The 22,873-nt window shown below is 47.5% G+C and overlaps 3 protein-coding genes and 1 gene segment (V, D, J or C); all 4 read right to left on the bottom strand.

The window, feature by feature from the left end:
• Positions 1–22,873, bottom strand: part of LOC112620195 (immunoglobulin delta heavy chain-like) — a 233,042-nt gene that overhangs the window by 43,221 nt on the left and 166,948 nt on the right. The gene's annotated exons all lie outside the window — the stretch shown is intronic.
• The window catches only part of LOC112620203, a 119,099-nt gene that overhangs the window by 38,941 nt on the left and 57,285 nt on the right, over positions 1–22,873 (bottom strand).
• On the bottom strand, positions 4,944–9,294 carry LOC112620200 (putative trypsin-6). 3 transcript variants are annotated; one of them, XM_025378493.1, is made up of 6 exons: positions 8,473–8,512; positions 7,290–7,449; positions 6,895–6,936; positions 5,987–6,240; positions 5,451–5,587; positions 4,944–5,147 (listed from the first exon to the last, which is right to left on the bottom strand). In XM_025378493.1, exons 1-6 carry the CDS (start codon positions 8,510–8,512, stop codon positions 4,995–4,997), a joined length of 786 nt encoding a protein of 261 aa, XP_025234278.1. In that variant the 3' UTR covers positions 4,944–4,994. The 3 variants fall into 3 exon arrangements, with proteins under 3 accessions (XP_025234278.1, XP_025234277.1, XP_025234279.1); XM_025378492.1 differs by lacking the exons at positions 6,895–6,936; positions 8,473–8,512 and adding an exon at positions 9,213–9,294; XM_025378494.1 differs by lacking the exon at positions 6,895–6,936 and having other exon boundaries at positions 8,473–8,519.
• LOC112620199 (trypsin-1-like) lies at positions 15,169–19,615 on the bottom strand. Of its 3 annotated transcripts, XM_025378490.1 has the most exons (6): positions 18,678–18,717; positions 17,520–17,679; positions 17,127–17,167; positions 16,213–16,467; positions 15,677–15,813; positions 15,169–15,376 (listed from the first exon to the last, which is right to left on the bottom strand). In XM_025378490.1, exons 1-6 carry the CDS (start codon positions 18,715–18,717, stop codon positions 15,224–15,226), a joined length of 786 nt encoding a protein of 261 aa, XP_025234275.1. In that variant the 3' UTR covers positions 15,169–15,223. The 3 variants fall into 3 exon arrangements, with proteins under 3 accessions (XP_025234275.1, XP_025234274.1, XP_025234276.1); XM_025378489.1 differs by lacking the exons at positions 17,127–17,167; positions 18,678–18,717 and adding an exon at positions 19,534–19,615 and having other exon boundaries at positions 16,213–16,466; XM_025378491.1 differs by lacking the exon at positions 17,127–17,167 and having other exon boundaries at positions 16,213–16,466; positions 18,678–18,730.

The raw sequence follows: 22,873 nt of genomic DNA, 5'->3' as shown, positions 1-22,873 counted from the left end.
TCCAGGCCATGACCACTGTGTAGATGACACACTTCTCTGCTCACGAATAACTGGATAAGCCTGAGGTAGCCGGGTTTCAGAGCATTGACAATATGGGTTTTTCCTGTGTTGTCCCTAAACACATTGTTTCATTTTGTCCCCTTGTCATGGGGTCTTCACAGAACTCCTGCCTTGGAGGATAAGGAGAGACTCTTGCTCTAGCAACTGTCGACACCAGTGTGCACTAAACAGGGAGGTGAACCTTGGTAGAAGGTGGAAAAAGTTTTTGGAAACGGGGATTTTTGGATCTGTGCTTGTGTCTCTGACTCTCTGTCTGAAAGGGAACACCCAAGAATATGAGGATTTCTGTATCTAGAGCTTGAAGGCTAGCCTTCTCCAGTATTTTGTGCTCTTCATTAAATGATCACACTATAGTCTGAGGTCAGCTTTCTTCAAAAAGGAATGACCTTACAGGCAGAGAACATAGGTTGAGAATGTTACCTCATACTGTAGACTCAGATGTGTAGGATAGGCTCAGATCCAGCCGCCCAAGCTCAATTTGGAGGACATGCCAATCTTGGTACTGTTCATTCTGAACTATAGGTATCTTTGTCTACTTCTCCAAGACATCTTTCTGACTTGTGTTTAGTGCTTAGCACACTAAACCACTGTCCTTCAATTATGATAACAGTGAATCATTTCTGTGTGCTTACTATATACCACGTAACTTCCTATATGGCATGTAACTCATATAAGTTAAGAATGTTTTATTCATTTTGTCATCACAACCACCTATGGGATTGCCCATTTTACAGATGATCAAATGAGCTTTCTGGAGGTGAAGTGACTCTTCCATCTCCCAGAGCAGCAGCTCCCAGCCAGAGCCGGCCTTGCCTGCACTCATGACCTTGGCAAAGCAACCAGAGCTAGAAACAACCTTGAGAGAAGCTTTCAATGACTTTCAGCCATTTTGTCCCCCTTTTTTTTCTCTTCTCCTCTCCTGCAATTTTCTCCATCTCCAGGTACAGTTCGGGATGTGGATGCCTGTCCCCACACAAAAACACTTGGGATTCACTCCTGATACCTCAGTTCATCCTGATATCCATACCTTTAAAGTCATGTCTCACCTACATGTTTGGGTCAGATAGATGTGTGCTTTAAAATCCCAGAGGAAGGAGGCATGGACTGTGCCCTCAGATGATTATTAGTGAAGTAGATTTTTATGCTTAATTTCAGTTTAAGAGAGTGTTGCTGTGTCTCTGTCTAGAACAGGCAGCCCATTGTGGTCCTGGGTAAGAAGGGAAGCCCACAGGTACCCAGAGTTTATCACCTGTGGCTGCTAGTGTCTTCAGAGCCAGAATTGAGCTAATCCCGTGAAAGGATGGGTGCTGATGGGCAGGTGTACGGTCAGTTGCTATGGGGCTTGTTGATCTCTCAAATTCCAGGTGACAAGATCAATGCATGCTTGAGGGGCCCCTTCCCGGCAGGCTCTGGTGGCTACAAACTGGTTCAGGTGTGGAAGATCATACCACTTTACCTTTGGTTTTTTTTTTGAAAAACAGATAGTGAAAGACAGATGAAAACAAGAATTCTACCAGTGGGTAGGCAAGAATTCTCTTTTGGAAAAGGGCTATTTGTGGCTCTTCCCCACACTGGCCTTGAAAGAGCTTGGCTGCAGAGTGGCTACTATTAAAATATCAAAAATACAGAAGATGCTGGTGAGGCTGCAGAGCAAAGGGAACGCTTATACACTGTTGGCCAGAGTGTAAGTTAGGTAATGGAAGAATTAATACAGATAGCAGTTTGAGAATTTCTGAAATAATTTAAAACAGAGCTACCTTTCTCCCCAGCAATTCCTTTACTGGGCATTTACCCAAAGGAAAATAATTGTTCTGCCAAAAAGACACATGCTCTTGCAGGTGCGTCACAGCACTATTCACAGTAGCAAAGCTATGGAATCAACCTAGGTGGCCATCAGCATTAGACTGGATAAAGGAAATGTGGTACATATACACCGTGGAATACTATACAGCCATGAGAAGAATGAAATCATATCCTTTTCAGCAACATGGATTGACTTGGAGACCATAATCCTAAGCAAATTCACATAGGAACAGAAACCAAATATCACATTCTCATGTATAAGTGGGAACTGAGCATTGGGTACACATGGATATAAATATGGGAACTGTAGACACTGCAACTACTAGAGGGAAGAGGGAAGGAGGGTGGAAAGGGTGAAAAACTACCCATTGGATACTATGCTCACTGCCTGAGTGATGAGATCATTTGTGCCCCAAAGCTCAACATCACACAATACACCCACGTAACAAACCTGCACATGTAGCCCCTGAATCTAAAATGAATGTTGAAATTATTTTAAAAAAATGGAGCCTGGGCCAGGAGCAGTGGCTCACGCCTGTCCTCCCAGCACTTTGGATTACTTCAGGTCAGGAGTTCAAAACCAGCCTGGCCAACATAGTGAAATCCTGTCTCTACTAAAAATCTAAAACAAAACAAAACAAAACAAAAATTAGCTGTGCATGGTGGCTCACACTTGTAATCCCAGCTACTTGGGAGGCTGAATCTCTTGAACCTGGGAGGTGGAGGCTGTAGTGAGCAGAGACTATGCTACGGCACTGCAGTCTGGCTGTAGTTGAGCCAGAAGGAGATGTTTTGTGTGAAGGCTGAGGAGGGGGCTCTTCGGAGCCTCTCTTAGCAGGAGGGCCTAATCCGTGGCGGTGGACAGAGTTGCAGTTTTCTGCCTCTTTGTCCTTGTTCTGGACCCACAGGTGAACAGTACCAGCCTTGATCCCAAGCACAGGCTCTGCAGACCTTCACATCTCACGGTTCCATGTGAGCAAATGGACTGGGAAAGCTGTGTGGCCTGAGAAAGGGCCCATGGCCTGGCTCTCCCACAGTATTTTGTCTTGGATTTTGAATAAACATTTTTTTGCTTGTTTTGTGTTTTTGGTGGTGGTGGTGGTGGTGGTGGTGGTTTATTTTACACTGACCACTTTGAAGAAATCCCATGGCTATCTATGATTTCATGCCCTGTTTCTGCTGGCAACCCTTCTGATTGGGTTGACTCACTTTTCTCTGTAAAGAGTGTAAGTGGCCCAGGTAGGAGGTGGAAGCAGTCGTCTGGAGGCCATTGGGATCCTTATGTCTGTCTCTTGGCTTCAGGTAACCAGCTGGGCTTTGATAGGAATGATCTGAATGGAGACAGAAAACAGTGGAAACTAACACTCCCCGCCCAGCCCTGTTTCTATGAAGTGTTTGGCTCTTCCCTTGACTCTTGAGTGATGATGATATTCAGGCGAGGCATTGACATTATGGTAAGAAAGGGAAAAAATGTATGTGTCTTGTCTGTGTATCTATCTACTGGATGTATATCTCCAAAAGCAGACAAATCCAAGGCTTTAAGATGAACTAGGGTCTGCCTTTGGACTCCATGAAAACAAAATCCATGTTGAACAAAGTGATGTTTGTATGCAGTGAATTTCTGGGTGATCCGTGTGTATCTGTCCATTGTGTGTGAGCCCTGAGCCCTGTTTTCCTCTGAAGATAGTAAGTGGTAGCCGTCTCCTCACACGAACCACACATCTGGAGCACAGGTGGCCCTCTCAAGGTAATTGATCTTACACATTTACTGTTTACCAACAAGTGTCTGATGCTTACTTGGGTGTATTCCACAGCATGTGGACTGCAGTCCCCTGCGTTTGCCAGGAAAGCTGTGCTCTGTGTAGAGGTTTTACTCTACTCATCACTGCAGTTTGCACGCTGCTCCATGGACACTTGGAGGCCTGAGCTCTGTTCACTAACTAGAATTGTGTTCTGTACTTGTCTGTCTCCCCTGGCTGCTCCTGGCCCTTGGTACCAGCTCCCAGGGGTGTCCACAACTGCTTGGGACAGATGGTGAAGGTGGAATTTCAAAGAGAAACTTGCTTGGATCTGCAGTGACGAGCTTGGATGAGCTATGGCCCCAACATGGGCCCTCTCAGAATTGCCAGGAGGGGGCTTTGGCAGGTGCCACACATGCCGCGGGGCCTGCCTCCCTCTGCTGCATCCAGTGGGTACAGACCAGTCAACATGTGGTCAGAGTGGCTGGATGGTGTCACAGCCCTCAGATGTCTTTCCAGCCACCTTTTTAAAAGATTCTCAAATAACTCACTTGAAGTGTTTCAATGGCAAGCAAGTTTTTTGAAAATGAATCCTTCCTCAGTTAATTGATCAAATGGGTGAATCCTGACCCTCTCTAGTTTCTTTCCCTGGTCAGAGTAGGGAGCTGGTGTTAGCTGTGGGATTCACTGTGGCATCCTACCCCAAAGGCAAAGAAGACGAAAATAAAGTGTGCAGAACTGGGCTTGATTCCCAAGTCTCAGTCTGGCTCCTACTATGGTAGGCCGGACATCTCTCTAGCCTGTTCACAGAGATGGAACTAGGGAATTGAGGGAAGAGTTAGGGGTCCAGGGAGATTTACTTGAGTCTGATTTTCCAGGTGAATGAGAAGGGCAGGCTTGGTCCAGGGCTTGGTGCCAACACTTTCCTGGGAGAGGCATGTCATCACCAATAGCGTTTGTCATTATTGTTGTATGTTAGCAATAAGCTTCAGCTGGTCAGATTTTTTGGGCCACCTCGAAGATGCTGACACATTTTCTGTGCTGTGATTGTTCTGAAGGCAGAGTAGTTGTAACCACTGTGAGAACCCAAATAAAAATCAATGCACCCCTAAAGACCACCTTCTGAAACACTCTTTCCTCTGGAAAACAGTGCCCCGCTTTCACCCAAGCTTCTTATTATTTTTGGATTCCATCTCTTTGTATGCTAATCTAGTGTACCATGGAACACATTTTGGGAGCTGGGGGCTCTGCTTATATTTAAGGGAGACAGCCCTGTCTGACCTGAGACTGGAGGATGCTTTCCAGTGTGGAGTGTGAGGCAGCAGGCACAGACACAGACAGTGAGAGAAGGGTCACTTTATTGGTATTGAGACCGCAGAAGGACCGGGGGCTTTAGCTGTTGGCTGCTATGGTGTCCCTAATCCAGTCCACATAGTTGTAGACCTTGGTGTAGACTCCAGGCCTATTCTTCCGGGCGCAGCCATAGCCCCAGGAGACAACTCCTTGGAGCTGTCCATTGCAGACCACAGGGCCACCAGAGTCACGCTGGGGAGAAGAAGGGAGAAGTTGTATGAAGAGAGAGATGGAGGAGGAAAATAGTTACATTTACTCTGAACATTAAAAGATCCCTTTCCAGCCAGCTCTGTGGCTCCATGTCCTTCTCACGGTGGCCCATTCTCTGTTCTTCCTACGCAGACAGCATGCAGCCCAAGGGAGCCTTCCTCACTTCTCCATGGGGGCACGGCAGGGAAGCTCCTTAGCCTCCCACCTTGGGAGTTCAAATTTTTTTCCCGGGTGGGGCCTGGGTATTGGTGGGAGCCTCAGCATGGGAAGGGTTGTTCAAATCACCTGGCAGGAATCCTTGCCTCCCTCAAGGAAGCCCACACAGAACATGTTGCTGGTAATCTTCCCAGGGTAGGAGGCTTCACACTTAGCCTGGGTCAGCACAGGAGCATCCAGGCACTGCAGCTCATCTGGGTAGTCGGCTGTGAGATCAGGAAGAGATCAATAAAGTCGAAATGTGGGTCAGGCTTTAGAAGGAGACAATAATCTGGGATGGAACATTGAAGAGGAACACTGCCCTGGACAGGACTCCAAAACATAAGTCCTGCAAGGGACTCTGGTTTTTAGTTCCCAACATGATCATTGTTGAGCCCCTCCCAAGATGTGATTATAGCAAGTTCTCCATTTGTCCTGTCTTTTGATTTTAGGGGCCAAGTCCTTGAGACTTTGCATCTCTCTTGTGCCCAGTGCAGAGCCTGTGTGTAATGGTCACTGGAAATGTATTTTAAGCCTGGAAGTGAGAAGATTCAAGGTAAATGGCATGCTTTGTTCTGCAAATTGTGAGGATGGAGGGAAGTAGAAGGACAAAGGATCCCACTCACCACCAAAGCTCAGAGTGTTGCCCCAGCCAGAGATGAGGCACTCAGTGCCAGCGGCTGCAAGGGCAGAGGGCAAAGAGATGGTGGACACACGGGCATTGATGACGGCAGGCGTGGAGAGTTTGACCAGCATGATGTCATTGTCCAGAGTCTCATTGTTGTATTTGGGGTGGCGGATGATCTTGGCTGCATTGATGAACTGCTCATTCCCCTCCAGGACTTTGATATTGTGCTCTCCCAGTCTCACCTGGATGCGGCTGATGGTCAGGGCAGGCGTGGTGAAGACCTTCTCCCACAGTCGGGGCACCCATCCCACCTTCCCCAGCATCCTCAAGCTCCCTGTTTATGGACAGGTCAGGAGGCATGTGTTGGGTGTGTAGCCATATCGCATGGGTAGGAGAGGGATGTGGGTCAGTATAGGTACGAGACCCAGGACCTTTCTGTTCCAGCTGTTGGTGGTAGTTGGTTGGGGAAGAGTCAAAGTGATCCCACCAGAGGCTGCTCCTCAACCCAGTCTCTTTCCCACAATCTCCATAGTCAATAGCACCGTGGGCACAAGGAGCTACTTGACATTTTCCCAGCATTCTTCACCCCAGGTGTTTGCTAACTGTGCACAGTGCCTGTTCCTCCCTCCCTTCTTGGCCTGGTGAGCACCACCCTTCTGTGTAATCTAATCCAAGGGTATCCATAGCATTAGCATCTCCTGGGAACTTGTTAGAAATGTAAATTCTTGGTTCTTACCCCCACCTACTGATCAGAACGTTGGGGATGGGACCCAGTGATTTGTGCCTTAACAAGCCTGCAGGTGGCTCTGAGGCATACTCATGTTTGAGAGTTCTTGGTGTAGGCAGCGGTTCTCAGCTCTGTCTATACACTCTACAGTTACCAGAGGTAGAGTGTGAAATACTCACTGATATTCACACCTTCTTCCTGGAAATTTTGAGTTAATTGCCCTGGGATAGGACATAGGCATCAGTATTTTTAAAAACTCTTTCTTAGGTGACTTTAATGTGTAGCTAACCAGCAAAAGTACTTGCCTGCTTTTCTCACTAACTCAGTCCACTCCAAGATCATTCCTGCCTGCTTTTATGACCACAACCCTTGCTGTTTCATGGATTTGCCTGGGTGTGAGGGGTTCCTGTCTTGTGTTCCCTCTCTGCTCTGGAGAGTCAGCTGCTGCCAACAAGTTTTCTTCTCTACCACCTCTCCCCTCCATCCTACCCAATCTCAGTACTTCCCTGGGCTGAAGCCAAGCTCGCCCAGGCAACCTGGCTGGGAGCTTTGCCGTCAGGGGCCCCACACTTACGTCTTATAGCAGTGACCTGCTGACACCACCCACTGTTTGTTAATGAGGGAGCCACCGCAGAAGTGGGAGCCAGAATTCAGCGACACCTGGTAAGGGAGAGAATTCTCTTCACAGGTGTAGCCCCCAACGATCTTGTCATCATCATCAAAGGGGGCAGCAACTGGAGTGGAGATGGGAAGGGAGAAGGCACCTTAGTGGCATATTAGGGGTGGTGCTCCTAGCCTGCGGTTGCTTTCTGCTAATTAGAAATCGTTAACAAGCACAGTGAGGCTAGGCAAGGGAGGGAGCACTGCCACCCCTGGTGAGCATCACTGGATGTGGCTCCCAAGTCTTTGTGTCTGCAGGGTATGTAGCTAGGTGCCCAGTGGGGGCTCAGATCTTTCCTGGGATAACCGGGCTGAGGTCTCAAGGAATGTCCTCACAGTGCTTCCAGTGGGATTGGAGTTGGGATGTGGTTGATCACCCACTGTGTGCTTCTCTCTTTTATTGATCGCCTGTGCACTTCCTCTGGCAATTTGAGCCCTGGATTGTCAGGATACTTTCCCCAAGCTAGGAAAACCCCTTGGCTGTGTAGACCTGGCCATGACCAGCTTCCCTGTCAGCTCAGATATGTGCAGTCAGGGCAGAGGTGACAGCAGCCCCCAGGTTCACTTCGGAAGGACATAGGTAGATGTTGTTATTGGCCAATAGAACAGCAATTCTTAACCTTGGCTGCATGCCTGGAATGTTAAAAATCACCTAGGAAGCTTAAAAGCTTAGTACACAGGCTACGCCCCCAGAAACATGAAGTTAGAACTTCTAGAGTTTAGTCTCTGGCATCAGTAATTTTTCAACCTCCCCGGGTGCATTCGAGGTTAAGAGCAGGTATAGTGGTGCTATTCTGGTGCTGTTGGAGCCAAGCCTGAAGACTGCTGCTTCATTTCATGGGCCAGCCCCACCTGGTCTCCCAGTTTTACCAACCACAGTGCAGATATGGATGAATGACAGTGGTGGGAGTGAAGTCAGGGAGAAGGTGAAACAGGTGAGGCTTAAAGAAGGCCAAAGAAGGATGGGAAGTAGAGAAACCAGATGGAGAAAATACAATATCAGAGCACGTCAAAAGAGGAGAGGTAGCAAGAATGGAAGGGCATGTGTCTGCCAGGAAGGATGGTGGGTGGGGCCTGAGACGGGGCATGAATCTCACCAGTAGCTCCCACAAAGGCAAAGATCAGGAGTGGATTCATGGTGGTAGAGAGTGCCTGACTGGTGGTGGAAGGCCCATCTTTATACCTCCCGAGGATCGGAAGAGGAGGTGTCTGTGAGGTGAGGGTCACAGTACAGTTTTCTCACAGTACAAACACACCTGCAGCTTTCCCCTTTCCCGGGTCTTGCATCAGCTCGGCTAAGTTTGGCCACTCTGTGGGTTTGTGATTCACAGGTGATAAGGAAACTTGCCTTCAGAGAGCAGAGAGGGAGACCGGCTGTTTCCTGCAAGGATGCTGGGATGGGGAAGACAGGGGACGCCAAATCCCGGATCACACAGCTGGGCTTTCTTAGGCCAAGGAGATAAGGGTTAGAAGGAGGGAAAATGGCCTGGCTGTTTAAGAATCCTTTTAACTATTGTGGATGTATTTAATGTACTTAAGGTAGAGCAAGCGTTGGTAACAAGCTTGGCTTTTCAGTGTCCTGGAGCCCCAGTGAGAGGAGCAAAGTCTTATCTAAGGCCTATTCCTGTGAACATGAAGATGCTTCTCTCCAGTCAGTGTGCGGGAAGGTCAAATCCAAGACTTTGGGGAACGAGAATTCCAACACGAAGGGGTAAGGAGAAGGGAGACTCAACATTCTATACAATTCTGGGCTTCCAGGTGGTTCTCCTTCCTACTAAGGCTCAAGGATGGGAAGTGTTTCAAAGAAGCAGGGGGCACAGGGTAGGTAGGAGCTTACTCAGTACCTTTGGAGGATGGAAAACCAATGGTGCACTCCTCCCCTTTTTCAATGTGAAGACATTTGTCTGTCTCATGTGCATCCTGTCATAGGTTCTTTTTATGCAACCTCACGGTGGCCCTGGCAACCTGCACTCAGCATGATGCAAAGTGACCCACCTGTTTGGGGCTGACAGCATTAACCAGAATGACATGCCCCTGATCAGATGTCAGAGTTTGGACCATGGTAAACCTGGGTTATGATCTGATCTGAGAATGAGCAGTAGGTAGAGATATAAGCACATGGTAATTGGGTCACATATTGGGTTCAGTAAAGAAGATGTGGAGGGGTGGGTCTAGAATTTTCTATTTTAGATGCAGTGAGATTATGCTGGGCTCAGTACAAAGTGAATCTTCTCAGAGAATATCCTGATTTGGGCCCTACCAAGGCTACTAAGACACAGTTGTGTAATTGACTGAGGCACAACTTGGCCAGAGCAGTGTGGAGATGGAGATGCTGTCTGCGCTCAAGTCTAATGATGTAAAGAAAGGAGGAGCTTCCTTATGAGGGTGCTTTCTCTTCTCAGCAACTCTGAGCTCAGGTTGGTGATGGGCAGGAATGAGCAGAGCTCAAGTTTGAATTCCTTGAAAGGTAAAGGAAACAGTTATGTTCTGGAGATGGTGAACAAAATGAGAAAACTCAGAAATTTGGGGGTGCAATTGGACATGGCCAGGGGGCTAGAGGGAGGAAGCAAATGGAAACCAGAGACAATTGGAGAAAATGCCAAAGTGGAGCCCGTGGAGTTCAGAGGACACACAGAGAAACTCCGGGTTTAGCTCCTGGCATGGCCACTGAGCCAGCTTCCCCACAGCCAGGAGATCCACTGCTCAGAGATACCCTCTCCACCTGTACCCCTGCTAAATGGTTTCCATTTGCTTCCTCCCTCTAGCCCCCGGCCCTGTCCAATTGCACCACCAAATTTCTGAGTCCCCCCATGACAAGGGGACAAAATGAAACAACATATTTAGGGACAACAAAGGAAAAGCCCATATTATCAATGCTCCAAAACCTGGCTACCTCAGGCTTGGCCAGTTATGCCTGACCAGAGAGGTGTGTCATCTACATGGCAGTCATGGCCTGGATGGGTCATAGAACTCCTGCCTTAGAGGATAGGGAGAGACTCTTGCTCTAGCAACTGTAGACACCAGTGTGCACTAAACCCGGAGGTGAACCTTGGTAGAAGATGGAAAAAATTTTTGGAAAAGGAGGTTTTTGGATTAGTGCTTGTGGCTCTGACTCTCTGTCTGAAAAGTAACAGCCATAAATATGAGGATTTTCTGTATCTAGAGCTTGAAGACTAGCCTTCTCCAGTATTTTGTGCTCTTCCTTAAATGATCACAGTACATTCTGGGGTCATCTTTCTTCAAAAAGGAATGACCTTGCAGGCAGAGAATGTAGCTGTAGGTGGAGACTGTTACCTCATACTGTAGACTCAGATGTGTAGGATAGGCTCAGATCCAGCTGCCCAAGCTCAATTTGGAGAACATGCCATTCTTGGTACTGTTCATTCTGAACTATAGATTTCTTTGTCTACTTCTCTAAGATACCTTTCTGTCCTGTGTTTAGTGCTTAGCACACCAAACCACTGTCCTTCAATTATGATAACAGTGAATCATATCTGTGTGCTTACTATATACCACATAACTTACTATACAGCAGGTAACTCATATAAGTTAAGAATGCTTTTTTCACTTTATCATCACAACCACCTTGGGATTTTACATTTTACAGATGATCAAATGATCATTTTACAGATGATTGAATGAGTTTTCTGGAGGTAAAGTGACACTTCCATCTCCCAAAGCAACAGCTCCCAGCCAGAGCCGGCCCTCCCTGCACTCAAGACCTTGGCACAGCAACCAGAGCTGGAAAGAACCATGAGAGAAGCTTTCAATGACTTTCAATCACTTTGTCCCCCATTTTTTGTCTTCTCTCCTGCATTTTTCTCCATCTCCAGGTACAGTTTGGGATGTGGATGCTTGTCCCAACACAAAAACACTTGGGAATTCATTCCTGATACCCCAATTCATCCCGATTTTCCTCCATTTAAAGTCAGACTCACCTACCTGTTTGGTCAGAGAGATGTGTGTTTTAAAATCCCCAAGGAAGGAGGCAGGGACTGTGCCCTCAGATGATTATTGGTGAAGGGAATTTATGCCTCATTTCAGTTTAAGAAAATGTTGCTGTGTCTCTGCCTAGGACAGGCAGCCCATTGTGGCCCTGGGTGATGAGGGAAGCCCACAGAGACCCAGGGTTTGTCACCTGTGGCTACCAGTGTCTGCAGAGCCAGAATTGAGCTAATCCTGTGAAAGGATGGGCGCTGATGGGCAGTTGTATGGTCGTTTGCTATCTGGCTTCTTGATCTCTCAAATTCTAGGTGACAAGATCAATGCATGCTTTAGGGACCCTTCCCAGCAGGCTCTGGTGGCTACAAACTGGTTCAGGTGTGGAATGTCATACTACTTTACCTTTGGTTTTTCTATGAAAACCAAACAACGAGAGACAGATGAATTCAAGAACTCTACCAGTGTGCAGGCAATAATTCTGTTCGAGAAAAGGGAGGTTTGTGGCTCTTCCCCACATTGGCCTTGAAAGAGCTTGGCTGCAGGGTGGCTATTATTAAAATGTCAAAAAAATGGAAGATGCTGTTGAGGCTGGAGAGGAAAGGGAACGTGTGTACACTGTTGGCCCGAGTGTAAATTAGTTCATGGAAAAAGTAATGCAGAAAGCACTTTGGAGATTTCTGAAATAATTTAAAACAGAACTATGATTCCACCCAGCATTCCTTTACTGGGCATTTACCCAAAGGAAAATAATTGTTCTGCCAAAAAGAGTTGCTCTTGCATATCCGTAACAGCACTATTCACCGTAGCAAAGCCATGGAATCAACCTAGGTGGCCATCAGCGGTAGACTGGATAAAGGAAATGTGGTACATATACACAGTGGAATACTATGCAGCCATGAAAAGAATGAAATCATGTTATTTGCAGCAACATGGATGGAGGTGGAGACCATAATCCTAAGCAAATTAACAAAGGAACAGAAAACCAAATATCACGTTCTCATCTATAAGTGCGAGCTGAGCATTGGGTATACATGGGTATAAAGATGGGAAGAGTAGACACTGCAACTACTAGAGGGAAGAGAGAAGGAGGGAGGAAAGGGCTGAAAAACTACCTATTGGGTGCTATGCTCACTGCCTGAGTGATGAGATCGTTTGTGCCCCAAACCTCAGCATCACACAATATACCCATGTAACAAACCTGCACATGTACCCCCTGAATCTAAAATAAAAGTAGAAATTATTATTTTTTTAAATGGGTCCTGGGCCAGTAGCAGTGGCTCATGCCTGTAATCCCAACACTTTGGATTACTTGAGGTCAGGACAACAAAACCAACCTGGCCAACATGGTGAAACCCTGTTTCTACCAAGAATACAAAAAAAAAAAAAACAAAAACAAAAACAAAAAAACCAAAAACATTAGCTGGGGATGGTGGCAGTAATCCTAGGTACTTGGTGCCTGTAATCGTAGGTATTTGGGAGGCTGAATCACTTGAACCCGGGAGGCAGAGGCTGTAGTGAGGAGAGACGATGCCACGGCACTCCAGCCTGGCTGTGGTGATTCAGAAGGAGATGTTTTGTGTGAAGGCTGAAATGGGGGCTCTTCAGAGCCTCTGTGGGAAGGAGGGCATAAGCCGTGGTGGTGGACAGAGTTGCAGCTTTCTGCTTCTTTGCCCTATTGTCTGGACCCACAGGTGAACAGTAGCAGCCTCGATCCCAACCACACACTCTGGAGACCTTCACATCTCATGGTTCCATGTGAGCAAATGGACTGGGAAAGCTGTGTGGCCTGAGAACATGCAACCACATGGCCTGCCTCTCACTCAGTATTTTGTCTTGGATTTTGAATAAGCATTTTTTTGCTTGTTAGGTGTTTTTGTTGGTGGTGGTGGTTTATTTTACACTGAACACTTGGAAGAAACGCCATGGTTATCTGTGATTTTCATGCCCTGTTTCTGCTGACAACCCTTCTGAGTGGGGTGACTCACTCTCCTGTGTAAAGAGTCTACGTGGCCCAGGTAGGAGGTGGAAGCAGGCGTCTGGAGGCCATTGGTATACTTATGTCTGTCTCTTGGCTTCAGGTAACCAGCTGAGCTTTGATAGGAATGATCTGAATGGAGACAGAAAACAGTGGAAACTAACACTCCCCGCCCAGTCCTGTTTATATGAAGCATTTGGTTCTTCCCTTGACTCTTGAGTGATGATGACATTCAGACGGGATACTGACATTATGGTAAGAAAGGGAAAAAGTGTAAGTTTCTTCTCTATTTGACTACTGTATATATTTCTCCATAAGCCGACAAACTCAAGGCTGTAAGGTGAACTAGGGTCTGCGTTTGGATTCCATAAAAACCAAATGCGTGTTGAACAAACTAATGTTTTTATGCAGTGACTTTCTGGGTAAACCGTGTGTATCTGACATTGTGTGTGAGCCCTGAGCCCTGTTTTCCTCTGAAGGTAGTAAGTGGTAGCCGTCTCCTCACATGAATCACATCTGGAGCACAGACGACCCTCTTAAGGTAATTGATCTGACACATTTACTGTTTACCAAACAAGTGTCTGATGCATACTTGGGTGTATTCCACAGCACGTGGACTGTGGTCCCCTGTGTTTGCCAGGAATGCTATGCTCCATGTAGAGGTTTTACTCTACTCATCACTGCAGTTTGCACGCTCCTTCATGGACACTTGGAGACCTGTGCTCTGTTCCCTGTAACTGGAAGTGTGCTCTGAACTTGTCTGTCTTCCTTGGCTGTTCTTGGCCCTTGGTACCAGCTCCCTGGGGTGTCCACAAGCATTTGGGACAGAAGGCGAAGGTGGAATTTTAAAGAGAAGCTTGCTTGGATCTTCAGTGACAACCTTGACAAGCTACGGCCCAAATATGGGCCCTCTCAGAATTGTCAGGAGGAGGTTTTGCAGGTGCCACAGGTGCAACGGGCCCTGCCTCCCTCTGCCGCGTCCAGTGGGTGCAAGCCAGTCAACGTGTGGCCAGAGTGGCTGGAGAGTGTCACAGCTTTCAGATGTCTTTCCTTCTACCTTTTTAAAAGAGTCCCAAATAACTCACTTGAAGTGTTTCAATGGCAAGCAAGTTTTATGAAAATGAATACTTCCTCAGTTAATTGACCAAATGGGTGAATCCTGACCCTCTCTAGTTTCTTTCCCTGGTCATAGTCATAGTGGGGAGCTGGTGTTGGCTGTGGGATTCACTGCAGCGTCCTACCCCAAAGGCAAAGAAGATGAAAATGAAGAGTGCAGAGCTGGGCTTGATTCCCAAGTCACAGTCAGGGTCCCGCTATGGTAGGCGGGACATCTCTCTAGCTGCTCACAGAGATGGAACTAGGGAATTGAGGGAAGAGTTAGGGGGCCAGGGAGATTTACTTGAGTCTGATTTTCCAGGTGAATGGGAAGGGGGGCTTTGTCCAGGGTTTGGTGCTGACACATTCTTGGTAGAGGCACGTCATCACCAATGGCATTTGTCGTTGTTGTATGTTAGCAATAAGATTCAGCCGGTCAGATGTTTTGGGCCACCTTGAAGATGCTGACACATTTTCTCTGCTGTGATTGTTCTGAAGGCAGAGTAGCTCTAACCACTGTGAGAAGCCCAAATAAAAATCAATACCCCCCGCCAAAGACGACCGTTCTGAAACACACTTTTCTCTAGAAAACAGTGCCCCCCTTTCTCCCAAGCTTCTTATTTTTGGATTCCATCTCTTTGTACGTGCTAATCTAGTGTACCATGGAACACATTTTGGGAGCCGGGGTCTCTGCCTACCTTCAAGGGGGACTGTCGTGTCTGACCTGAGATTGGAGGATGCTTTCCAGTGTGAAGGCGTGTGTGAGGGAGCAGGCACAGACACAGTGAGAACAGGGTCATTTTATTGGTATAGAGACTGCAGAGGGACCGGGGGCTTTAGCTGTTCGCAGCTATGGTATTCTTAATCCAGGTCAAATAGTTGTAGACCTTGGTGTAGACTCCAGGCTTGTTCTTCTGGGCACAGCCATCGCCCCAGGAGACAACGCCTTGGAGCTGTCCCTTGGAGACCACAGGGCCACCAGAGTCACCCTGGGGTGAAGAAGGTACAAGTTGTATGGAGAGATGGAGGAGGAATATAGCTATATTTACTCTGAACCTTAAAAGACCCCTTTCCAGCCAGCTCTGTGGCTCCACGTCCTTCTCATGGTGGCCTATTCTCTGTTCTTCCTAAGCAGACAGCATGCAGCCCAAGGGAGCCTTCCTCACTTCTCACTGGGGGCACGGCAGGGAGCATCCTTAGCCCCACCACCTTGGGAGTTCAAATCTTTTTCTCGGGTGGGGCCTGGGTATTGGTGGGAGCCTCTGCATGGGAAGGGTTTTCCAAATCACCTGGCAAGAATCCTTGCCTCCCTCAAGGAAGCCTGCACAGAACATGTTGCTGGTAATCCTTCCAGGGTAGGAGGCTTCACACTTAGCCTGGGTCAGCACAGGAGCTTCCAGGCACTGCAGCTCATCTGGGTAGTCGGCTGTGAGGATCAGGAAGAGAATAAAGAAAGTCAAAATGTGGGTCAGGCTTTAGAAGGAGACAATAATCTAGGATGGAACATTGAAGAGGAACATTGTCTCTGGGGAGGACTCCAAAACATAAGTCCTGGAAAGGGATTCTGGTTTAGTTCCCAGAATGATCACTGTTGAACCCCTCCAAGACGTGATCATTACAAGTTCTCCATTTGTCCTGTCTTTTGATTTTAGGAGTCAAGTCCCTGAGACTTTGCATCCTCTGGTGCTCAGTACAGAGCCTGTGTGTGATGGGCGCTAGAAATGCGTCTTAACCCTGGAGGCGAGAGGATTTAAGTTAAGGGGCATGCTTCATTCTGGAAATTGTGAGGATGGAGGGAAGTAGAAGGACAAAGGGTCCCACTCACCACCAGAGCTCAGAGTGTTGCCCCAGCCAGAGATGAGGGCCTTGGCGCCAGCAGCTGGAGGGGCGGTGGGCAGAGAGATGGTGGACACGCGGGCATTGATGACGGCAGGTGAGGAGAGCTTGATCAGCAGGATGTCATTGTCCAGAGTATTCCTGTTATAACTGGGGTGGCGGATGATCTTGGCTGCATTGATGAACTGCTCAGTTCCCTCCAGGACTTCGATGTTGTGCTCTCCCAGTCTCACCTGGATGCGGCTGATGGACAGGGAAGGCATGGTGAAGACCTTCTCTCAGAGCCGGGGCACCCATCCCACCTTCCCCAGGGTCCTTAAGCTCCCTGCTCATGGACAGCTCTGGAGGGATCAGGTGGGCTGTGTAGCCATATCACATGGGCAGTAGAGGGATGTGGGTCAGTGCAGGTGTGAGACCCAGGACCTTTCTGCTTCAGAGGTTGGTGGTAGTAGGGTTGGGAAGAGTCAAAGGGATCCCAGTGGAGGCTCCTCCTCAACCAGCCTTCCCAGTCTCTTTCCCACAATCTCCACAGTCACTAGCACTGTGGGCACAAGGAGCTCCTTGTAGTTTTCCCAGCATTCTTCACCCCAGGCCTTTGCTAACTGTGCACAGTGTCTGTTCCTCCCTCCGTTCTTGCCCTGGTGAGTACCACCATTCTGTGTAATCTAATCCAGGGATAGCCAGAGCATTAGCTTCTCAAGGGAACTTGTTAGAAATGTAAATTCTTGGTTCTTGCCCTCATCTACTGATCAGAACCTTGGGGATGGGACCCAGTGATTTGTGCCTTAACAAGCCTGCAGGTGTTTCTGGTGCATACTCAGGTTTGAGAGTTCTTTGCCTAGGCAGTTTCTCAGCTCTGTCTATGCACTCTACAGTTACCAGAAGTGGAGTGTTATATACTCAGATATTCACACCCTCTTTCTGAAAATTTTAAGTTAATCGCCCTGGGATGGGACACAGGCATTAGTATTTTTGAATTCTTTCTAAGGTGGCTTTAATGTGTAGCTAACCAGCAAAAGGTACTTGCCTGCTTTTCTCACTACCTCTGACCACCCCAGGATCATCCCTGCCTGCTTTTATGACCACAACCCTTGCTGTTTCATGGATTTGCCTGGGTGTGAGAGGTTCCTGTCTTGTGTTCACTCTCTGCTCTGGAGAGTCAGCTGCTGCCAACAAGTTTTCTTCTTCACCATCTCTCCCATCCATCTTACCCAACCTCAGTATTTCTCTGGGCTGAAGCCATGCTCCACCAGGCAGCCTGGCTGGGAGCTTTGCCGTCAGGGGCCCCACACTTACGTCTTGTAGCAGTGACCTGCTGACACCACCCACTGTTTGTTAATGAGGGAGCCACCGCAGAAGTGGTAGCCAGAATTCAGGGACACCTGGTAGGGGAGAGAATTCTTCCCACAGGTGTAGCCCCCAACGATCTTGTCATCATCGTCAAAGGGGGCAGCAACTGGAGTGGAGACGGGAAGGGAGAAGGCAAGTCAGTAGCATGTTAGGGGTGCTGCTCCCAGCCTGCAGTTGTTTCCTTCTAATTAGAAATGGTTCACAAGCACAGTGAGGCTAGGCAAGGAAGGGAGCGCAGCCACCCTTGGTGAGCATCACTGGATGTGTCTCCCAAGTCTGTGTCTCCAGGGCACGTAGCTAGGGGGTACCCAGGGGGGCTCAGACCTCTCCTGGGGTCACCAGGCTGAGGTCGCAAGGAATGTCCTCACAATGCTTTCAGTGGGATAGGAGTTGGCATGTGGTTGCCTCACCCACTGAGTGCTTCTCTCTTTTATTCATGAGCTGTGTATTCTCCTGGCTATTTGAGTCCTGGATTGTCAGGATACTTTGGCCAAGCTAGGAAAACCCCCTGGCTGTGGAGAACTTGCCATGACCAGCTTCCCTGATAGCTCAGATCTGTTCAGTTAGGGCCGCATTTAGGGCAGCCCCCAGGTTCACTTCGACAGAACAAGGGTAGATGTTGTTATTGGCCAATAGTATAGCAATTCTTAACCTTGGCTGTATGCGTGGAAATATTAAGAATCATCTAGGATGCTTAAAAGCCCAGAACACAAGCTGTACCCCAGACAATAAAGTTAGAATGTCTAGAGCTGAGTCTCTGGCATGAGTAATTTTTCAACCTCTCCAGGTGCATTCGAGGTTAAGACCAGCTCTAGTGGTGCTATTGTGGTGCTGTAGGAGCCGAGTCTGAAGCCTGCTGCTTCATTTCTTGGGCCAGCCCCACCTGACTTCCTTTCCTAGCTTTTCCAACCACAGCTCGGATATAGATGAATGACAGTGGTGGGAGTGAAATCAGGGAGAAGTTGAAACAGGAGAGCCTTAAAGAGAGCCCAAACAGGATGGGAAATAGAGATGCCATATGGAGGAAATAGAATATCAGAGCACAGTCAAAAGGGGAGAGGTAGCAAGAATGGAAGGGCATGTGAGGCAGGGCATGATACTCACCAGCAGCTCCCACAAAGGCAAGGATCAGGAGTGGATTCATGGCAGTAGAAAGTGCCTGACTGGTGGTGGAGGACCCATCTTTATACCTCCCGAGGATCGGGAGAGGAGGTGTCTGTGAGGTGAAGGTCACCACTCCTCCCAGTACAAACACACCTGCAGCTTTCCCCTTCCCAGGGTCTTGCATCAGCTCGGCTATATTTGGCCACTCTGTGGGTTTGTGATTTAAAAGTGATAAGGAAACTTGCCTTCTGAGAGGAGAGAGGGTGATTGGCTGTTTCCTACAAGGATGGTGGGATGGGGAAGACAGGGAAAACCAAGCCCCGGATCACACAGCTGGGCTTCCTTAGGCCCAGGAGATGAGGCTTAGAAGGAGGGAAAATGACCTCGCTCTTTAGGAATCCTTTTATCTATTGGGGATGTATTTAATGTTCTTTTTTTTTTAAAAAAAATTTATTTATTATTATTATACTTTAAGTTGTAGGGTACATGTGCATAACGTGCAGGTTTGTTACATATGTATACTTGTGCCATGTTGGTCTGCTGCACCCATCAACTCGTCAGGAAGGACAAGCGATGGTAATAAGCTTGGCTTTTCAGTGTCCTGGAGCCCCCAAGAGAGGAGCAAAGTCTTATCTAAGGCTCATTCCTGTGAAAATGAAGATGCTTCTCTCCAGTCAGTGTGCGGGCATGTCAAATCCAAGACTTTGGGAACAAGAATTCCAACACTAAGGGATAAGGGGAAGGGAGACTCGCATTTCACAGGATTCTGGGCTTCCAGATGGCTCTCCTTCCTACCAAGGCTTAAGGATGGGAAGTGTTGCAAAGAAGGAGGGGCACAGGTTAGTTAGGAACTTTCTCAGTGCATCTGGAGGATGGAAAACCAATGGCACACTCCTCCCCTTCTTCAATGTGAAGACATTTGTCTGTCTCATGTGCATCCTGTCATAGGTTCTTTTCATGCAGCCTCACGGTTGCCCTGGCAACCTGCACTCAGGGCGATGCAAACTGACCCACCTGGTCAGGGCTGTCAGCCTGAACCACAATGGCATGCTAGAGTTTCGACCATGGTCAATCTGGGTTATGAGCTGATCTGAGAATCAGCAGTAGGTAGAGATTACATGGTAAATGGGTCACATATTGGGTTCAATAACGAAGATGTGGAGGGGTGGGTCTAGAATTTTCTGTGTTAGATGCTGTGAGATTATGCTGGGCTCAGTACAATGTGAATCTTCCCAGATAATATCCTGATTTGGGCCCTAGCAAGGTTGCTAAGACACAGTTGTGTAATTGACTGAGGCACAACTTGGCCAGAGCAGTGTGGAGATGGAGATGTTGTGTCCGCGCAAGTCTAATGATGTAAGAAAAGAAGAAGCTTTCTTATGAGGGTGCTTTCCCTTCTTAGCAACTCAGAGCTCAGGTTGGTGATGGGCAGGAGTGAGCAGAGTTCAAGTTTGAATTCTTTGAAAGGTAAAAGAAGGAGGGATGTTCTGGGGATGGTGAACAAAATGAGAAAAGCTCAGAAACTTGGTGGTGAAATTGGACATGGCCAGGGGGCTAGAGGGAGGAAGCAGATGGAAACCAGAAGGAATTGGAAAAAATGACGAAATAGGGCCCATGGAGTTGAGAGGTCATACAGAGTACCTTCAAGTTCAGCTCCTGCCATGGCCACCGAGCCAGCTTCCCCACAGCCAGGAGACCCACTGCTCGGAGACCCCCTCTCCACCTCGTACCTCCTCTAATCACGGATGGGCTCATACCTAACACTGCTATATTTAGGTGGTGCATAGTGCCTGACAGCTTTAGAAGAGTTTTCACGTAAGCAACCGTGGTGCATTGTTTTCATTTTGGTGACTTTGACAGTTTAACTTCCCACAGACATGCTAATTGTGATTTGTGCAGAGCAAAACTGTTTCCATTTATAGAGGAAGACAATGAGATTCAGAATGATTCTGTCTTGCTAGGAATACAGATCTTGGCAGAGCTGATCATAAGACCAACAAGCCGTGGAGTGCATTGTGAAGTGTGGGAATTGCTGCAGGTGGCATCTAAAAGGCAATTTATTGAGGATCAAGACAGAGATCCCCAGAGGACAAACTACATCTAATTCCTTCCTGGTGCTTTTCTTCCTGGCAGAAATAGATGATTGAATTCATCTTTCTCCTGGTACCTTGTCTCAGAGCCTTACCTTGCCACAGTTCCAGAGCCATCCAGGCCATGACTGCCATGTAGATGACACACCTCTCTGCTCATGAATAACTGGCCAAGCCTGAGGCAGCCAGGTTTTGGAGCATTGATAATATGGGCTTTTCCTGTGTTGTCCCTAAGCATGTTGTTTCATTTTGTCCCCTTGTCATGGGGTCTCCACAGAACTCCTGCCTTATAGGATAAGGAGAGGCTCTTGCTCTAGCAAGTGTAGACACCAGTGTGTACTAAACAGGGAGGTGAACCTTGGTAGAAGATGGAAAATGTGTTTGGAAAAGGGAATTTTTGGATCAGGTGCTTGTGCTCTGACTCTCTGTCTGAAAGGGAACACCCAAGAATATGAGGATTTCTGTATCTAGAGCTTGAAGACTAACCTTCTCCAGAATTTTGCGCTCTTCCTTAAATGATCACAGTATAGTCTGAGGTCAGCTTTCTTCAAAAAGGAATGACCTTACAGTCAGAGAAGACAGCTATAGGTGGAGACTGTTACCCCGTACTATAGACTCAGATGTGTAGGATAGGCTCAGATCCAGCTGCCCAAGCACAATTTGGAGGACATGTCATTCTGGGTCCTGTTCATTCTGAACTATAGATTTCTCTGTTTACTTCTCTAATACATCTTTCTGGCTTGTGGTTAGTGCTTAGCACACCAAACCACTGACCTTCAATTATGAAAACAGTGAATCATATCTGTGTGCTTACTATATACCATGTAACTTACTATACAGCAGGTAACTCATATAAGTTAAGAATTTTTTTCATTTTATCATCACAATCACCTTGGGATTTTACATTTTGGAGATGATCAAATGATCATTTTACAGATGATCAAATGAGCTTTCTGGAGGTGCAGTGATTCTTCCATCTCCCAGAGCAGCAGCTCCCAGCCAGAGCCGGCCCTGCCTGAACTCAATACCTTGGCAAAGCAACCAGAGCCAGAAAGAACCATGGGAGAAGCTTTCAATGACTTTCAGCAACGTTGTCCCCCTTTTATTCTCGTTTCCTCTCCTGCATTTTTCTCCGTCTCCAGGTACAGTTCTGGATGTGGATGCCTGTACCAACACAAAAACACTTGAGATTCATTCCTAATACCTCAATTCATCTCGATATTCGCCCCCCTACCTTTAAAATCAGATCTCACCTACCTGCTTGGGTCAGAGAGGTGTGTTTTTAAAAATCTCCTAGGAAGGAGGCAGGGGCTCTGCCCTCAGATGATTATTGGTGAAGGGAATTTATGCTTAATTTCAGTTTAAGAAAATGTTGCTGTGTCTCCGCCTAGGACAGGCAGCCCATTGTGGCCCTGGGTGATGAGGGAAGCCCACAGAGACCCAGGGTTTGTGACCAGTGGCTGCCAGTGTCTGCAGAGCCAGAATTGAGCTAATCCCTTGAAAGGATGAGTGCTGATGGGCAGGTGTATGGTTGGTTGCTATGGGGCTTGTTGATCTGTCAAATTCCAGGTGACAAGATCAACGCATGCTTGACGGGCCCCTTCCCAGCAGGCTCTGGTGGCTGCAACCTGGTTCAGGTGTGGAAGGTCATACCACTTTGCCTTTGGTTTTTCTTTGAAAAACAAACAATGAAAGACAGATGAAAACAAGAATTCTACCAGTCGGCAGGCAGGAATTCTCTTCTGGAAAAGGGATATTTGTGGCTCCTCCCCATGTTGGCCTTGAAAGAGCTTGGTTTTGGAGTGGCTATTATTAAAATGTCAAAAAAATAGAAGATGCTGGTAAGGCTGCAGAGGAAAGGGAACACTTATACACTGTTGGCCAGAGTGTAAATTTGTTCATGCAAAAATTAATGCAGAAAGCAGTTTGGAGTTTTCTGAAATAATTTAAAACAGAACTAGCATTCCACCCAGCAATTCCTTTAGTGGGCTTTTATCCAAAGGAAAATAATTTTTTCTGCCAAAAAGACACATGGCCTTGCATATCCGTCACAGCACTATTCACAATACAAAGCCATGGAATCAATCTAGGTGGCCATCAGCAGTA

Source organism: Theropithecus gelada, chromosome 3, assembly GCF_003255815.1.
Source record: "Theropithecus gelada isolate Dixy chromosome 3, Tgel_1.0, whole genome shotgun sequence".
Classification (NCBI taxonomy): domain Eukaryota; kingdom Metazoa; phylum Chordata; class Mammalia; order Primates; family Cercopithecidae; genus Theropithecus; species Theropithecus gelada.
The sequence above is the reverse complement of the archived record's forward strand: the minus strand, read 5'-3'. Positions and strand labels throughout refer to the sequence as shown.